Source organism: Cokeromyces recurvatus (genome assembly GCF_025118155.1).
Source record: "Cokeromyces recurvatus strain NRRL 2243 chromosome Unknown BX663scaffold_5, whole genome shotgun sequence".
NCBI lineage: Eukaryota > Fungi > Mucoromycota > Mucoromycetes > Mucorales > Mucoraceae > Cokeromyces > Cokeromyces recurvatus.
The window spans coordinates 979,751-995,286 of record NW_026251391.1 but is presented as its reverse complement, the minus strand read 5'-3'; the positions used below and the strand labels follow the sequence as shown (position 1 = coordinate 995,286).

The following is a 15,536-nucleotide window of genomic DNA, read 5'->3' as shown; positions in this document are numbered from 1 at the left end:
TTTTTTTTGCCTTTACTATTTTAATCGGAGATATAATTATTTTTAATATAGCAATAGCCATCTACAAATGATAGATGCTACTCTATTCTCTTTCCTTGTTTTTATTTTCCTACTTTTATTGTATTGACCTAACTTTAAGTTTTGTCTTTACTACTACTAATAATAATAAAAGAAGTCTTTTTTTTTTCTTTTTGTTAACTTGTACCGACTAATAGGGTAAATCAGCTTTTATAGCTGTGTGCTTATTGGTCACTCTATTATTGTTATACAACTCCATGCTTTTTCATGTTTTCATATTCCATCATCTTTTTAACACAATCTACTAAATTAGATCCAATTAAATCGGGTTTATGATGATCATCATACAACGGGCGGATATAAATCTTTTCTGTCGTATTTAGAAAAACTGTTTTCAAGGACATATTCTTTGCTCCAGCTAAATCATAAGCATGAGATCCAATCAAGTAAAAGCTCTATTATTTTACAGTGTTAAAATAAGATGAAACTACTACTGCTGCTGCTCCTACTACTACTGCTACTACTACTACTACTACACTACCACATAACTATCAACTGTCTTTTATATATATATATATACCTCTATCCTTTTTGTTTTATGTACGGCCGTTCTCATTAACTCGGAATATACTTTTGGATGTGGCTTTGAGATCTTCAAGTCATCACAGCTAATTATATTTTCTTCTTCAATAAATGCTGATAGACCCGTTCTTTTTAATAATTCTATCGTCTCTTTTAATCCACTATAAGAAGATAAAATCCAAATATCCCATCCATACTCTCGTCCTTCATTCTCCTTTAATAATAAATTTAAAGCTTCTATAGCATCTACAGCCAACTCCATATCATCAAAGGCTGCTTGCATAATGGAATCTATCCATCTACTAGGTTCATCCAGGATGGTCTCTATTTCATTTACATCAAAATAGCATACGAATGCGCGTGCAAGTGTGGCGTTCATGACGTTTCTTAATGATTCATAAGTCCCTGCTTGTGAACATGCTATATATTCACATAATGCACTATAATACCAATATTCAAAAAACCTTTTGGCGGTTTGTTGTTGTTGTGATGATGTTATTATATCAGGAACCTTTGTGTTCTTTAATGTCTCTTGTATTTTATCGATTACTTTATTAAAAGTAAATAAAGTACCTAATCTTGATATTATCAAATGAGGGCCCTTTTATTATTATTGCTATTATTATTTATAATTAAAACAAACCTTGTAGATCAAATGCAACAAAAGGCATATCTGCTTATGATAAAAATAAAATAAATAAAAATATAAAAAGTATAAAAAGTATAAAAATAAAAAAAGTTGATAATTTATTATGCATGACGATAAAATTAGTCTTAAAAATCACCGGAGTACAAAAAAAAGCTGGTTTTCTTCTTCTTCATTTTCACTATTACTACTACTACTACTACTACTACTACTACTGCTGCTGCTGCTGCTACTGCTACCAGCCAAACTGAAGCAGAGTATCATGAATAGCTTTCGCAATTAGAGAATGAGTATATGTAGTAGGATGTAATTTATCCCACCAAATGTAACTATATACAAATATATATAAAAGAGAGGAAAAAAAAATTAAATGTAAGCCACATGTGTTGACTGATAGTTTAATTTTTTTTTTTTACTCTCCACACTGAATGGCTGAGTGACAGTAAAATTCAGAATTAAATTGTAATCGTTCTTTAGAAAATGATTCTTTAAAGAGTTTATATATATCAAAAAAGTAGGCTGAAGAATGTCCTGTCGAAATGATATTAGCAAGTCGGAAATTATAGTCATCTACAAGATATTTTAATTCTGTTCTTATTTCTTGAGTGACATTATGATACAAGGGTAATTCTTCTAAAGGAATTAAACCAAGTAACATGACATATTTTGCACCAGCAATATTATATAATTGATCCTATACAAATATAGGAATATGTATACATATATGTATTGTTAAACATATACATGCATATATACGTATATACCATATACATGTATAGGGTATTACCATGCCAAATGTAATTGATTTAATAACGCCATCTAATATATTTCTTCGTGCTTGACTATCTGTTTTATATTTTATAAAAATGTCATTTATATCATTTACACCTGACCATAAAAAGTAAATAGAATCATTCTTTGATATTGAAATAGTACTATTGAGATAATATTTCACTTGGCTGTTTATGTCTTGTGTTAGACGAGGAGTTAAAGTCTATCATAGTATTATTATTATATAAGAGATAGTATCACTCTTCATTCTATTACATACATTGTTAACAGCCGCTCCAGATCTTGCAAAATCATAGAGTGCTGCATCATTCATATCCATTGATAAATATTCAATCCATAGAGGTCCATTAGAAGCCCTTCTAATCTTTTATATAAATGTATATAATACATAAAATGAATGAATATATAGTCTATAAATAGAGTAAGAGAAGAATAGGATATAAATAATATCTTATGTACCAACTTAGTAGTTTGAGGATGTAGGCTTGTATACATGTTAATATCGGTTGCTTTACAATTGTATAAATTACAAACCTGCTCTCATCAATTTTACTTTTCGGATCTGCATATAATCCTGCTAAAGATTCATTATCAGTATACGAGTCTCCAAAAGCAATGATGGTCTTAAAATGAGCCACTCTATCTTGACTTTTGCTTCTAGGCAACACATAACATTCGACTAAAATCAATAAAAAGCATAACTTTAAAATGAATAATAAAACAGACATGAAATAGAATGTTTATATATGTTTATATATATTTATATAAAAAGGAAAAAAAAAAAGAAAAAAAAAAGATTATTTAATGATGATGATTACTTTTATATATCTATAGCGCGTCAGAAACATAGCCCATCAGGGCCATACTAGTTCTCCTTTCTATTATACTTTATTTCATTTATCCCTTTGAATCTTCTTTCACCCCCTGCCCTTTAATATATGCATATAAAATGGAGTCTTTGTAAATTAGCATTTTTATCTTACTCAATGAATAGAAAATATATAATATGACGTTATGATTACAGACTTCTATTCTCTTCTTACATTTGAAGTCTATATTATCTTTACACGTTCTCTTTCTCTCTCTCTCTTTTTTTCCCTCTAGCAATGACTAAAAATTGTCTAGTAGGATGAAGCTCTTGATAGATAGGAAAATAAAACAAAATAAACGCGTTGACAGATGACTCCTTTATTTTTAATCAAATTCAAGAGGAGGCGCATTATTCATAACTAAATAATAATAAAAGTTTATCAAGCAAATTATTTGCATAACTTGATCGTTTGGAATGTAAGTTTATTATGATAATTATTTACAGCACTTTTTTTTTTTTTTTTTTTTTTTTTTTTTTTTTTCGGTGTTGGATCTTTAGGCTTGTTTACCCCTCTTCCCTTCTTCCCCTCCTCCCTCCCCTCTCCCTTTAATTTCTCTGCTGTTAGATGTATTAGTCTGTCTACTCCAAAGTTTAAATTATACATTTGGAGAATAGGTACAAGTGGTGTAGTATTAAAGATACTGACGTTTATTCATTTTACTTTATTTTATTTTATTTGTTTTTTTTTCTTCTTTTTGGATTTCGTTCACTATACTCGTCGTCTTTCTTCTTTCATGTTTAATCGATCCCCAATCAACACCAGAGTTAGCTCTTTGTTTTAATCTTAATGTTGCAGGTGAAGTCATCACAGCTGTCGATTTCTTTTCCTTCAACTGTTCTTGTTGTTGTTGAAGAAGTCTTGCATGCTCTGCTCTTGCTCTCACAGCTGCATTTTCACGAGGTTGCTTCAACATGACTGATGCAGAACGTCTTGGTGGTTTATCATCTGTTATAACTGGATAATAATACCAATGTTACTTTTTTTTTTCTTTTTTTTTATAATACATTGTGTATATGGATTGTTGTTTTTCCTCTTTAAAGAAAGAAGGAATAGATATTATACCTGAAGCAGGATGGGTAGTAGTCTTATTCTCTTTACTTCCTATTGTATGGTTAACTTGTGCAGCTATGTGTTTTTTAGTATCACTATCAAAGGGCAAGGTAGGTCTTGTTACTGTAGTTATGTTTAGCATAGAATGTCGTTTTTTATGTGTAGGAGTTGGTTCAATAGGAGGATGATTAAGATAAGACCTTAAATCGGGTATAATCTGACTATATAAATATGGATATAAATATTCATATTCGACTCGATGCATACTAATCTGCTTTTTTATTATTATTTTACCTTCTTGCTCTTTCCATTCGATACGTATTTTGATTTGTCTTTGATACGTCGTTGTTGTCTACTAGTGTTATATACAATAAATAACAAGAAAATGCAAATAGGTGTTAATCAAATGCTATATTTACAAGGTAACCATATCGGATTTTGTAGCTTTATGACTTCTTTCTTTTTATGAGATTTCACTGGTAACTCTGCTTCATGATGACCCCACCATTCAGGGAAAGTATAAGGCATGGTAGATGTCTTTTTCTGATCCATTTGTTGTTGGTCATTATTATAATTACTAGATTCAACCTTTTGATTACTCTCAATTGTTGAAGTATTATTTTCTTTTATTGTCATCATTTCATCAGGCGCTTTATTTACTTTTTGCTTATTTTTTTTTTTAAAAAAAAAATAATATACATGTGTTACTTTTAGGAAAGAGGAGAGGGAAAAGAGGTGAATGATACCTTTGTCTGTTCTCTTCTCTCTTTTAAGAATTCAACTGTCGACTGCTGAAGCCTTTCACGGTTCTCTGTATATAAAACCGCAAAACATACAAGTTCTTTTAACAAATTAAAAACATCTGTAGGTGGATATTTATCCAAGTATTCATGAACATAAGGTGGCAATGTAGAAAGAAAGGATTCCATATTCAAAAAGAAAGAAAATAGGCTCAATTCAATTCAAAAAAAAATAGAATAAAATAAAGGACATGCGATTATTCATACATGTTGCACAACATTAAATATTCCCCTCTCCTCCTCCTCCTCCTCCTCCTTCTTCTTCTTCATTCCAAGCCTCATAAAAGAAACAAAATAAAGATTTTTTTTTTTTCATTTTTCATTTTTCATTTTTCGTTTTATTAATAATCTTTAGCCAGGGCATGAAGCCTTAGACAAACTGAATAAATTGTCCTCGGTGATTAATCTGGCCTATTCGGTTTATTTTTACCTGTTCTTTTGTACATTAAAAAAGAACCCCTTATTAGTTATGAAAATTCAACTTATAAGTAAGGCGGTAGCAGGTGTGGATTATATAAAGAAAAAAAAAAAATCAAAAAAAAAATTTTTTTAAAGGCTTTTTATATTTTTTTTTTTTTTTTTTTTAATGATAGCTTTACAGTCACTGTAGTAAATCCTTTTTCTCCGATTTACTTCCCTTTCTCTCTCCTCCCGAAAAAAAAAAAATAAAATAAAAAAAATAAAAAGCAATCATGAACACATAATCTTTCTTTAAGAATGAAAGAGACTATCAACTCAAATAAACAAAGAGCTTCATTTATTTCATTTCTGTCACTATTTATGCAGTAAATAAGAGAGAGAGAAAAAAAAAAGAGAGCGGGACTATCATTTGCTGCTACTGCTAACAAAAAAAAAAGTCGCGACTGATGAATTTATACAACTTTAGGTTCGGTTGGCACACATTTGAGATAAAGACGTCAAAAATAGTCTTGCCAATCATCAAAGGTTTTACACTCTGATTCTGTTCTTTTGCTATGATTGATTCGTTATGTATATTTCTTTGTTTATCTTCTTGGCTTATTTTTACTTTTTACTATTTAAAAAAAAAACAATATCATTCAATTGGATATAAACCGTTTCTTATCATCTTCATAGGAGATGGTTTCTTCTGTTCCCCTCCTCATGACATGGTATAATTGATAATAATCGAATTCCCCTCCCCTCCCCTTCTTTCTTTTGTCAAAAAAAAAAAGCATCAAACCATTATTGTATTCAAAACATGAAAAGACTTGCTTTTCACATGTTTTTGTATTTACAGTTACTACTACTAATTCAGAGTCGCGTTTTCATACTAGTAGTGAAAAAAAAAGAAGAAGGAAAGAAAGAAAGAAAGAAAGTCAAGTTTGAACAATTAAAATTGTAGTGCTTCAACACATCATATGTCAAATTTGTTCGTGAGCCAATCGAATCTAGTATTTTTACCTCAAAACTGCTGTGTATATCTGTATATCCATATATTTATTTTTTTTTTCTATAAAATCAAGTTAAAGTGAAAATAACTCTTTTATTATTGTTGCTTTATTTTGCCGTATTATTATTTGTATAAGAGAAAGAGTATATACATATAAAAAGTAGAAGAAGAAGTAAGTGAATTATAAAATTCATTTTATTATTATTTCAAGAAATGGAGGACAATTATACCATAGCTCGAGATCAATCAGAAGGACATAAGGCTTTATTAGAATTAGAAAAAAAATTTAATAAAAAGGCACGGTCAGCAGCTCTCAACATTCAAGGATCCCAAATTCAAGCTTTGACTGGCTTTATTCATATTTTTGAACAATACCCATATCCTGTTGTTATCAATGCTGCTATACTTAAATTAGCTGATTGGTTTCGTACATAGTAAGCCTATTTACAGTTTTGACTTTTCTTTTTTTTTCATGTACTCTCTAACATCTTATTATTTATGTACATATAAAGCAATAATAGTGTTAAATATTACATTTATAAAGTATTCAAAGAGGCATCTGATCTTCATTTGGCAAAAGTGATTAATGTAGAAGAAACTGTAAGACGTATTTTACCTGTACTTGGTAGTAATGATCCTATTGCTCGCTCCATTACACTTCGGTAAACATATATACATATGTATATAAAGATGTTATAAAATTAACTTGATTTGAATAATTATAGTGTATTGGGTTGTATGTCAATGATTATCAGTGAAAAGCTCGATGTTCAATATGGGTAAATATTTACAAAAAAAAAAGAGAGAGTGTGTGTGTGTGTGTGAAAGAGAGAAACAAAACAACTCCATTTTAATAATTTATACAAGTATCCTTCAACAACTTGAATTAGCAAAAGATAGAATTGAACTTGAAGCAGCTATTTGGGCAGGAGACCAGATATGTGCGAAATCAAATAGATTTCCTTCAGTTATTTTTTCAAAGATTGTAGATAAATTAGCAAGTAACTAGCTTTCATAATAATGTTAGATAATAAAAAACTAATTTACGTCACATAGATCCAGATACACAATTTGATATCAAACTAAGACTTGTGAAAATATTTCGACATATGCATCAAGATATTAGTATGGCAAGACATGCAAAGTCGACCTGTTTATCCTTACTAGAAAATCCGAATACAGATAGTAGACTTATCATCATTACTTTAAGAACATTAACATTATTACTGAATGAAGCTCTGATTGATAGAAAAGAACAAGTAAGTACTATATAACTATGTATGCATGTATGTGCTTGTATTCCTACATTCGTTCTTATATAACTATTTTTTTATAAAAAAAAAAAGATGGATCGACTGTTGAATTATGCATTAAACGATAAAAGAAAAGACATTTGTTATAATGTATTATACGACTTGGTTTTACTTGGAAAAAGTGATATTATGTTAGATGAGTCCCATATTCTTCTACTCTTACAAGTTATCATTTCATCTAATCATAATTTCAAGATTCAACAAAGAGCCTTTCAATCTGCACAACGTTTAATTGAAACCCATCAAAAACTTATTATACACATCATTACTTTAAATCCTACTTCAGACACATTGAGATCATTCATGAACTATATTATAGAATGTGAACGGATTATGAATGAAGCTATCAAAGATCAACGTTATACTATCATTATAGCAAGTGCTCGATTTTTATATAGTATTCTTCATATTATTTTAAACTTTTGTAACACTACACAAGACAATAATAAGATGGATTTAGATATACCTATATTAGTACATATGAAAGAATTAGGGAAAAGAGTAACGGAAGCAGCTACTTTATTAGATATAAAATTAATTGAACAAGATAACAAACAAAAGGTAAGTTTGAAAGATTACAACTAAAATAATACAAAAAAATAAGAATAAAAATAAACCATTCTATCATGGTTAGTTGCGAGAATTATTGAAAATTAAAGCTGGCTTTTGTCTATTACTTGATGACTGGGATTATGATGCAACGTTTAAAAATGCGTATAGGCTTTTGACTGAGGCAGATGGTAGTTACTATTTACTTTTCGCATGCTTCCAAAAAAAATTAATACGTTTGATTAGATAATATTGCTGCTATATTACTTCCTTATTTATCAACTATATCGAAAAGATGCCATCAATTACTCTCCTGGTTCCCTACTGAGGCATTAATAGAATTAAAAAAGAGAATAAAACAACCTTTTGTTTTCGTAAGAATCTTTGACTTTAGACGAATAAGGAGGATATCATATCATTTTCTCATTTTTTTTTAATAGGTTGACTTGATTCGACTTTTACTAAGAATAACGCCTAGTCAATCCGATTTAACACATCAGTTGATAGAACTTTTATATGAATTTGGTGAATGGGATCAAGCAACTGGAAAATTTGTGAAAAATGGTTGGAATTTGTATTTGATGGGTATAGAAGCAGGCATTTGTGGATGGTACGAGTTCATGTATTTGATTATGAGAGACTTGTGTAAAAAAGTGGAAACAGAAGCTTCATTTTATTGGTTAGGCTCATTATCTTCATTAGCTTATGCAGAATGGTCTTTAAGTCAAAACAATTATTCTGCTCAACATTATATTATTTCATTAAATGAATTAAAGGTTTGTGAAATATAAGAATGCTGTATATAATAGACATTAAACAATAAATACAAAAAAAAATGAATAGGCCTTACAAGCATTTGATCAACCTCATACCTATCAATATTGGTTTATTCAACTAAGAATGGAATTAATTGAATGTATTCAACATACATTATTAACATTAGATGATATACGTGAAATGGAAAATTGTGCATTCCAGTTTCGTAAAATTGCTTTTCGATATGATTTTCTAGCTCAATCACAATTTGGTGTAGACAAGGAAATGTTGGATGTGATTGAGTCATACAAAATGGGTGCACTTGTATGCGAGCATGCAACTCGTGCCTATATTGGAACTGGACAACTCTTTTTCTCTATTGATCCCTCATTAATACCATTAATGACTTCATCAAGTCCGTTGAAAGGTGGGAAATTCTTGGATTTGTGTAAAGACTTTATGAATAAAATTACAAGTTGGGAAGAGCAATTATCGCATTTAGAAGACATGGATAGACGATCTGTAAGTTTAAATGTTTGTGTATCTACCGGTCTTTCTTTATTTTAATTATTATTATTTTGTAACAGAATTGTAGAGAAGATATCAAGACAATTTTAAACACAATATTAACTGTACCTTTAGTATTGTCGAAAACTTTTTTTAAAATACGTAAACATGTGAATATCCAATTAACAACTGAACCTATGCTTAATGAAAAGAAGCCTATTACACTTGCCTCTAATGAAGATTTGATTATTAAATTTGAAGGTCTAATTGAAGTCAATCCACATGTTAAACGTAAGTTGTATATATATATAAAAAAAAAAAAAAGGAAAATGGTTAGAAAATAAACTAAAATATATTATATACATCTATAGATCTAGAAAAGAAAATCAATAAGGCAATCATTGTATGCTTTATTACAAAAGAAAAAATGTTACACTTTGATGATAGATTAGGTGTACACATGATATTTTCAGAGCCTACTCAAATTCGAGACATGGAAGGAAATCAGGTAAGATAAAAGGGGATAGAAGGGAGATTATTCGTGCTCATCCCCCGTATACATAACATAATAGTCTACACTGCTACAACCACCCACTATTTATATGGCCAATGTTCGAAATTCTTATTTCACTTATACTGGATTATTAAGTTTACCTAAATCAAATCTATCCAGAATATCACCTTTAAATAGAAATGAAGCATGGATTAATGTATTTATTAAGATTCTCGATGATAATTCAAGGATATGGTCTATAGGTCCATTACAATGGGGTAAAGTGATATGGCAATAATAATTATTTTGAATAAAAAAAAGAAAAAAAGGGGTGTATATATATGTGTGTGTATGTAGTAAGACTATTAAATTAAGCTGGTGGATATGAAATGGTTATCTCCTTTCTATATATCATGGTTTTCTTTATTAACAGATAATGCATTTCCCGTCTTTATTATTATCATTTTTCATTGACAAAAGTTTTGCTAATTGTACTTGTTCATTATCTGTAATTGTTCCTTGTTTTACTTTTTGCTGTAAACGAGCAATCTCCTGCTTTTGTTTATGAACTCTTGATAGTCTTTGTCTTTCCATTTCAACTCTTGAAGTGGATTGTGGTTTCGAGGAGGATAGCTTATGGTTTGTCGATGATAATAATTTACTGTTATTCACAAGAGTGGCTCCTTTCCCTTTGCATTGATGATCTATTGCAAGTCGATGCTTTACACAGAAAGAGAGTCCACATTCAGGGCATTGCATAGGTACTAACATTTTTGTAGTACAGCCTTTTTTTCTACATGTGTTGTCATTTTTAGACCTTAAGTCTGAACAATTATTTTGAATATGCTCATTCATCTATTCTTTCACTTTAATTACTATTATTGAACAATTTACTTTACAAAAAAAAATAAATAAATAAAACTTACCCTAATATTTGGATCCTCTCCTCTATTTGCTGGTACTGGTTTCTGACAAATAGGACATACTGGTACCCTATAGAGACAATAATAGCGTCAGTATTTGAAGATAAGTTTTGAGTTTGAAGGAGGGGGTTAAGAAAATTACCGAACATCCATGCTTGGATCATTTAGACTTGGACAATGATGAGCCTGTAATTTAAAATGGTCTTGACTAATTAATTTTATATGAGTACAGAGAATTACTTGTGTAGAATTACGGCCTATACATATAAATACATACCAAAATATTTTCTTACAATTAACACATGTATAGGGTAAAAAGTCTAAAAATAAAAATAAAAATCATAATCTATGTTATATTCTTTGAATGTATTTTCTTTCTTTTTTTTTTTTGATCAATTACCATGAATATTACAGCCTTCTGCTGTACATTTTTTACCGAGTTCAGGGAATTCCATTATTAACTATAGAAACAAAAAAAATAACTTACGTATAAAGAAAAGATAAATAGAAAAAAAAAAAAAAAAAAGGTACTCAATATATATTCCCTTTTCTGGAATATGATGATGAATCAGCAAACTGTCGCAGTCAGAAAACGAAACTATACGATTTTTTTTTTTTTTTTTTTTTCGAGATGGTAATAGATCTTGCCGGAAACTAATTTAGTTCTACTTTCTCTCTCCCCCTCCTCTCTCTTTTTTTTTAATTTATAATCACTGTAAAAAGATGTCTTCCTTGTCTGATGACACCATCCGCAGAGTAAACAAGAAGAAAATAAATAAATAAAGATTTATTTTTTAAAGGATGATATTTATTTTTTAGAATTTATATGTCCTTAGGTATTTGTAGAATTACAAAATAGATATGTTCAGAGTCAACAACAAGTGAACACGATCAAAACCCAAATTGCTGGAAAACAGCGTGAACGTAAATTAGCTGAATTAACAAGACGTGAATTAGATGGATTAGATGCTGATACAAAGACTTATAAACCAATTGGAAAAATGTAAAAAAAAAAAAAAAAAAAAAGAATTTTAATTAATTAAAAAAAAAAAATAGTAAAAACTCATATATATGCATCTTGTTAGGTTTATACAAAGTCCCTTGAGTGAAATGAAGCAGCAATACGTTGATTCGGTGGTTGCTGCTGATGAAGAGATCAAGAAATTAGAAAAGACGCAAAAATATTGGGAACGTTCAGCATCAGATGCTGAAGGCAACCTTAAAGACATTCTTCAAGGTCCTAGAACTTAGTGGGTAGAGTCATGCAAAAAAGAGAGAAAAAAAAAAGTACATGTTTACTTGGTAATAATAAAAGATATTCAACGCGTATATCAATCAACTATACAGAATATTATGTTTTTAAAAATATATAAAATAACATACAAGGATAGAAAGTTTATTTTAATGTATTCTTTAACAGTATTAGATGTCATTATTATTTTTGTATGCTAATATTATTGAATTATTACAAGTAATACGGATACATGGATAAAGAGAGACTCTATGATATGTATTACAAAAGCTTTGATTTCCTATTGCTGCATTAGCTCACTTTTTGTTTTGTTTTTTACGCTATTAAGGTTAAATAAATAATAATAAAGCAACTGATTTTGGGTCAATAATAAAGATGAATAAACTGATACAAGTCAAAAGTTACGACTACATGATTTACTCATATTTATGTATATATTTTTCCATTTTTCTAAAAAAGAATAAAAATTCCAGAACAAGTATACTAGAATAGACATGAAACACTCACAATGCCGCTGCTATTTTCCTTGTCAAAATATAGAAAATTAAAAAAAAAAGGAAAGGAAAGGAAAGGAAAAAGAAAACGGAATGCATTATAGAAAACAAATAAAGTAATAGTTATATCATTAGTATTATGGGCATGAACATGAAAGGAAAGAACTATTTTATATTTCCTCCTGCTATTATCTTTCTTATATAATCATTTATTACGTTTATTAACAAATGGTTACAAATAGTCAAAAAAAAAATTTTTTTTTCTATTATGATTGTCTCCCTATGAATACTAGTCTTTGGGAGAGAGGGGAGGGGGAGGGAAGAGAGCTATACTGTCTCTTCTTTCTGTGCTGTGTTGGTGATCAAATTGAAGATGGTGTTCGTTGCTACTGATAAAGGTGCTCATGAATCCATGAACATGATCCATATCTTTACTAATCCCCTTATTCGTCATATTGCCTTCACTATTCTTGCTCTTCATGTCATTCAACAAATGAATGGTATTAATGCTGTCATGTATTACTCTACGACTATCAATAATATGTATGTCCTTCTCTGCTGAAATGTCCAAGTGCATGGCTATTGTCATTACCGTTGTCAACTTTGCCACTACTATTCTTTCTTTAATCCTTGATTGATCATATGGGTCGCCGTTCTCTTTTGCTGATTGCTGAAACAGGTGCCTGTATCTTTTTTTGTGTCTTGTTAATCATTGGTTATGTCTATAGCTTCTTGGGACCTCTTTTGGAGTCGTCGCCGTCTTTAGTTATGTTGTTTCATTTGCTATTATCCCATGGATGGTTACTTCTGAAGTGACACCTACCTATGTCTCTTCTGCTGTTGGTGCTGTTGCCACTGCAAGCAGTCAACTGGGCTACTGACTTTGTCATTGGGTCAGTGTTTCCCTCTTGTCTTTGAAGGCATTAAAGGTTACTCTTTCGCTATCTTTGCGAGTATTGCTGTACTTACTTTTTATTTCACTTACCCTAGAGTCCCTGAAACCAAGGATCATTGCTCTCTTGAAGACATCGTCAAAGGCTTTGAAAAGAACTCTTAATTTCGTCCGTATACCTTATTTGCTTTTTATTTTATTTTATTTTATTTTTCTTGTACTTTTATAATTTTTTTTTCCCTTTCTTCATTACATCTCTTTATGTATAAATAAATAATGACACTTTATTATAAAATGACGGTTAAAAATTGGTTAATGGCATTGTTTATTTGTTTTTCCTATACATAATAATCATAATGCTTTATTTTATTGCTTGTTTATAGTCAACCATCATATATAAAATTTATTAATAAAATACATATTATCTTAATATATTATATTGTGCATTAAAACAAAAAAAAATATGTACATTTAGACATACTCAATACTACTTTTAGGAAAAAGTTTAATAAAGATATTCTCAAAAGCTTTAACCCTTCACTCGTTCCTCATACTTCCTCTTTTTTTTTTTTCTAAAAAAAAAAGATATATGTTTATACATTAAAAAAAAGGGTAAAAAAAAAATTTTTTTTTGATATGCAAATGGTGTAAAACTTAATCCTTTAATTCATTTAAAATCAAAAATTTTAAGCAACGAGTTCAACAACACCACCAGCAGCCTTGATCTTCTTTTCAGCAAGAGCAGAGACGAAACGAGTACGGACAATGACAGGTTGAGAGATCTTACCCTTAGCCAAAACCTTACCGTAACCCTAAAATAATCATAAAAAATAGGATTATTCAATTTAGTATTCACTCATACATGTGTGTGTCCATCATTACCTTTTCAAGGACATCAATAACAGGAACCTTTTCAGTATTCTTATACTTTTCACGAACACCTTCACCAGCAAGAGTCCAGATTTGATCGAGGTTGACAACAGGACGCCAGTTAGGGTTCTTCTTCAAGTGGAAGTGACGCATACCGACCTTACCAAAGTAACCAGGATGGTACTTATCCATGTTGGTACGATGATGGTGTTGACCACCAGCAAGACCACGACCACCAGGGTGCTTTCTGTGCTTGCCAATACGACCGTGACCGGCTGAGACGTGTCCACGCTTCTTTCTGTTGTGGTGAAGTCTGGTAGGCTATAATAAGGATAAGATATGTTAATATTTATTTCTGTCTCCTTTTTTTTTAAAAAAAAAAGATAATCTTGCTTTATAAAGGATGATGAAATAAGATTGAAGTTAAGTATTTGACTTTTTTTTTTACTATTGAAAATAAAGCAAGCTGAAAATGTTATATCGTTTATCTTTAGTTTAGAAATTGTTGTTGTTGTTGTTGTTGTTGTTGTTGTTGTTGTTGTTGTTGTTGTTGTTGTTGTTGTTTTTCTTCAAGTTGTAAATTATTGATTTTGTTGTAATTTATACATATTTTTTTTTTTTACTTCAAGTCAAAATAATATGCATATCCATCCATCCATCCATCCATGTACTTTTTTTTTTGAACACCATTTGAATAATAGAGATAGTATACACATGCTGTTTAATTTGCTTCTACTCTCATTTCATCATCCTCTATTATGTGCACTCACCATTTCGGTTTTAAAAAGAGAAAGATTCACTTATTCTGCTATGCTGTAATCCTTTACCTTTCATCAATTTGTTAGAGCCGTCGAACAACAAAAAATTAAACTCCGATTATCTATTTTGTCGTCCGGTCGGACACAAGAACACCTTCAGCTTATCAGAAGAACAACAACAACTATAGCAGCAGCAGCAGCAGCAGCAGCAGAAGCAAGTGGTACTCTTGTTATCAATGTCATTCTATTATAATAACAAGACTTTAAAGGAAATATACCAAAAAAAAATTAAATAAATATGTACATATATGCTTAATATAGTAATAAATAAAAGTGAATAATATTTACTATTTCCTTTTAAGAATCTAAATTGGTTAGAAGACGTATAAGAATAACATGATGATGTCTATTGTTATCAAAATAATCATTTACAAAATAGTCAATCGTATGCAGCGTGGGATAATTTCCGTAATTCGTGAGAATTCAATGTTTGACATGATGAACATGATTTATAAACCCCCTCCCTTTTATGCTGTTATGTTGTAAGACATATATGAA

General features: G+C 29.9%; 9 protein-coding genes across 9 annotated transcripts; 4 read left to right on the top strand and 5 right to left on the bottom strand.

Annotated features, from left to right (window-relative positions):
• Nucleotides 1-10: 10 nt before the first annotated feature.
• Nucleotides 11-1,289, bottom strand: BX663DRAFT_500816 (HAD-like domain-containing protein). Its single transcript, XM_051526383.1, has 3 exons — nt 1,244-1,289; nt 599-1,173; nt 11-473 (listed from the first exon to the last, which is right to left on the bottom strand). Exons 1-3 carry the CDS (start codon nt 1,269-1,271, stop codon nt 264-266), a joined length of 813 nt encoding a protein of 270 aa, XP_051385746.1. The 5' UTR covers nt 1,272-1,289; the 3' UTR covers nt 11-263.
• A 176-nt stretch (nt 1,290-1,465) lies between these two features.
• On the bottom strand, nt 1,466-2,833 carry BX663DRAFT_500813 (GDSL lipase/esterase). The gene is made up of 6 exons (XM_051526382.1): nt 2,573-2,833; nt 2,498-2,522; nt 2,298-2,402; nt 2,034-2,240; nt 1,663-1,940; nt 1,466-1,575 (listed from the first exon to the last, which is right to left on the bottom strand). The coding sequence occupies exons 1-6, from the start codon at nt 2,764-2,766 to the stop codon at nt 1,482-1,484; spliced, it is 903 nt and encodes a 300-aa protein (XP_051385745.1). The 5' UTR covers nt 2,767-2,833; the 3' UTR covers nt 1,466-1,481.
• Nucleotides 2,834-3,516: 683 nt separating this feature from the next.
• BX663DRAFT_500810 (uncharacterized protein) lies at nt 3,517-5,017 on the bottom strand. Its single transcript, XM_051526381.1, has 4 exons — nt 4,707-5,017; nt 4,380-4,626; nt 4,255-4,312; nt 3,517-4,181 (listed from the first exon to the last, which is right to left on the bottom strand). Exons 1-4 carry the CDS (start codon nt 4,887-4,889, stop codon nt 3,884-3,886), a joined length of 786 nt encoding a protein of 261 aa, XP_051385744.1. The 5' UTR covers nt 4,890-5,017; the 3' UTR covers nt 3,517-3,883.
• A 401-nt stretch (nt 5,018-5,418) lies between these two features.
• BX663DRAFT_500807 (uncharacterized protein) lies at nt 5,419-6,159 on the top strand. Its single transcript, XM_051526380.1, has 2 exons — nt 5,419-5,545; nt 5,647-6,159. Exon 2 carries the CDS (start codon nt 5,735-5,737, stop codon nt 5,894-5,896), a length of 162 nt encoding a protein of 53 aa, XP_051385743.1. The 5' UTR covers nt 5,419-5,545; nt 5,647-5,734; the 3' UTR covers nt 5,897-6,159.
• A 225-nt stretch (nt 6,160-6,384) lies between these two features.
• BX663DRAFT_529835 (uncharacterized protein) lies at nt 6,385-7,445 on the top strand (the record flags this gene model as incomplete). The annotated part of the gene is made up of 5 exons (XM_051530274.1): nt 6,385-6,605; nt 6,684-6,833; nt 6,897-6,950; nt 7,039-7,172; nt 7,228-7,445. The coding sequence occupies 5 exons, from the start codon at nt 6,385-6,387 to the stop codon at nt 7,443-7,445; spliced, it is 777 nt and encodes a 258-aa protein (XP_051385742.1).
• A 342-nt stretch (nt 7,446-7,787) lies between these two features.
• Nucleotides 7,788-8,824, top strand: BX663DRAFT_429178 (uncharacterized protein; the record flags this gene model as incomplete). Its single annotated transcript, XM_051522719.1, has 4 exons — nt 7,788-8,045; nt 8,119-8,224; nt 8,280-8,407; nt 8,474-8,824. 4 exons carry the CDS (start codon nt 7,788-7,790, stop codon nt 8,822-8,824), a joined length of 843 nt encoding a protein of 280 aa, XP_051385741.1.
• Nucleotides 8,825-10,215: 1,391 nt separating this feature from the next.
• On the bottom strand, nt 10,216-10,865 carry BX663DRAFT_529834 (uncharacterized protein; the record flags this gene model as incomplete). The annotated part of the gene is made up of 3 exons (XM_051530273.1): nt 10,216-10,644; nt 10,716-10,782; nt 10,855-10,865. The coding sequence occupies 3 exons, from the start codon at nt 10,863-10,865 to the stop codon at nt 10,216-10,218; spliced, it is 507 nt and encodes a 168-aa protein (XP_051385740.1).
• A 490-nt stretch (nt 10,866-11,355) lies between these two features.
• On the top strand, nt 11,356-12,437 carry BX663DRAFT_500786 (Prefoldin). The gene is made up of 4 exons (XM_051526379.1): nt 11,356-11,468; nt 11,549-11,715; nt 11,798-12,014; nt 12,133-12,437. The coding sequence occupies exons 1-3, from the start codon at nt 11,436-11,438 to the stop codon at nt 11,961-11,963; spliced, it is 366 nt and encodes a 121-aa protein (XP_051385739.1). The 5' UTR covers nt 11,356-11,435; the 3' UTR covers nt 11,964-12,014; nt 12,133-12,437.
• A 1,295-nt stretch (nt 12,438-13,732) lies between these two features.
• On the bottom strand, nt 13,733-15,206 carry BX663DRAFT_292561 (ribosomal protein L18e/L15P). The gene is made up of 3 exons (XM_051522015.1): nt 14,991-15,206; nt 14,233-14,541; nt 13,733-14,162 (listed from the first exon to the last, which is right to left on the bottom strand). The coding sequence occupies exons 1-3, from the start codon at nt 14,991-14,993 to the stop codon at nt 14,037-14,039; spliced, it is 438 nt and encodes a 145-aa protein (XP_051385738.1). The 5' UTR covers nt 14,994-15,206; the 3' UTR covers nt 13,733-14,036.
• Nucleotides 15,207-15,536: the final 330 nt, after the last annotated feature.

Excerpts from the sequence above, each read along its gene's own strand:
- BX663DRAFT_500816 (XM_051526383.1), bottom strand. The coding sequence starts at position 1,271 with ATGCCTTTTGTTGCATTTGATCTACAAG. Across the intron at positions 1,174-1,243 it reads TGTTGCATTTGATCTACAAG|GTACTTTATTTACTTTTAAT; the intron begins GTTTGTTTTAAT and ends TATCAAGATTAG. Across the intron at positions 474-598 it reads ATAAAACAAAAAGGATAGAG|AGCTTTTACTTGATTGGATC; the intron begins GTATATATATAT and ends GTAAAATAATAG.
- BX663DRAFT_500813 (XM_051526382.1), bottom strand. The coding sequence starts at position 2,766 with ATGTCTGTTTTATTATTCATTTTAAAGTTATGCTTTTTATTGATTTTA. Across the intron at positions 2,523-2,572 it reads AGTAAAATTGATGAGAGCAG|CCTACATCCTCAAACTACTA; the intron begins GTTTGTAATTTA and ends CATGTATACAAG. Across the intron at positions 2,241-2,297 it reads CTGGAGCGGCTGTTAACAAT|ACTTTAACTCCTCGTCTAAC; the intron begins GTATGTAATAGA and ends ATACTATGATAG.
- BX663DRAFT_500810 (XM_051526381.1), bottom strand. The coding sequence starts at position 4,889 with ATGGAATCCTTTCTTTCTACATTGCCACCTTATGTTCATGAATACTTG. Across the intron at positions 4,627-4,706 it reads AGAGAAGAGAACAGACAAAG|CAAAAAGTAAATAAAGCGCC; the intron begins GTATCATTCACC and ends AAAAAAAATAAG. Across the intron at positions 4,313-4,379 it reads AAATCCGATATGGTTACCTT|ACAACAACGACGTATCAAAG; the intron begins GTAAATATAGCA and ends TAACACTAGTAG.
- BX663DRAFT_500807 (XM_051526380.1), top strand. The coding sequence starts at position 5,735 with ATGATTGATTCGTTATGTATATTTCTTTGTTTATCTTCTTGGCTTATT.
- BX663DRAFT_500786 (XM_051526379.1), top strand. The coding sequence starts at position 11,436 with ATGTCTTCCTTGTCTGATGACACCATCCGCAGA. Across the intron at positions 11,469-11,548 it reads CTGATGACACCATCCGCAGA|GTATTTGTAGAATTACAAAA; the intron begins GTAAACAAGAAG and ends ATATGTCCTTAG. Across the intron at positions 11,716-11,797 it reads TATAAACCAATTGGAAAAAT|GTTTATACAAAGTCCCTTGA; the intron begins GTAAAAAAAAAA and ends GCATCTTGTTAG.
- BX663DRAFT_292561 (XM_051522015.1), bottom strand. Across the intron at positions 14,163-14,232 it reads TTATTGATGTCCTTGAAAAG|GGTTACGGTAAGGTTTTGGC; the intron begins GTAATGATGGAC and ends TGATTATTTTAG.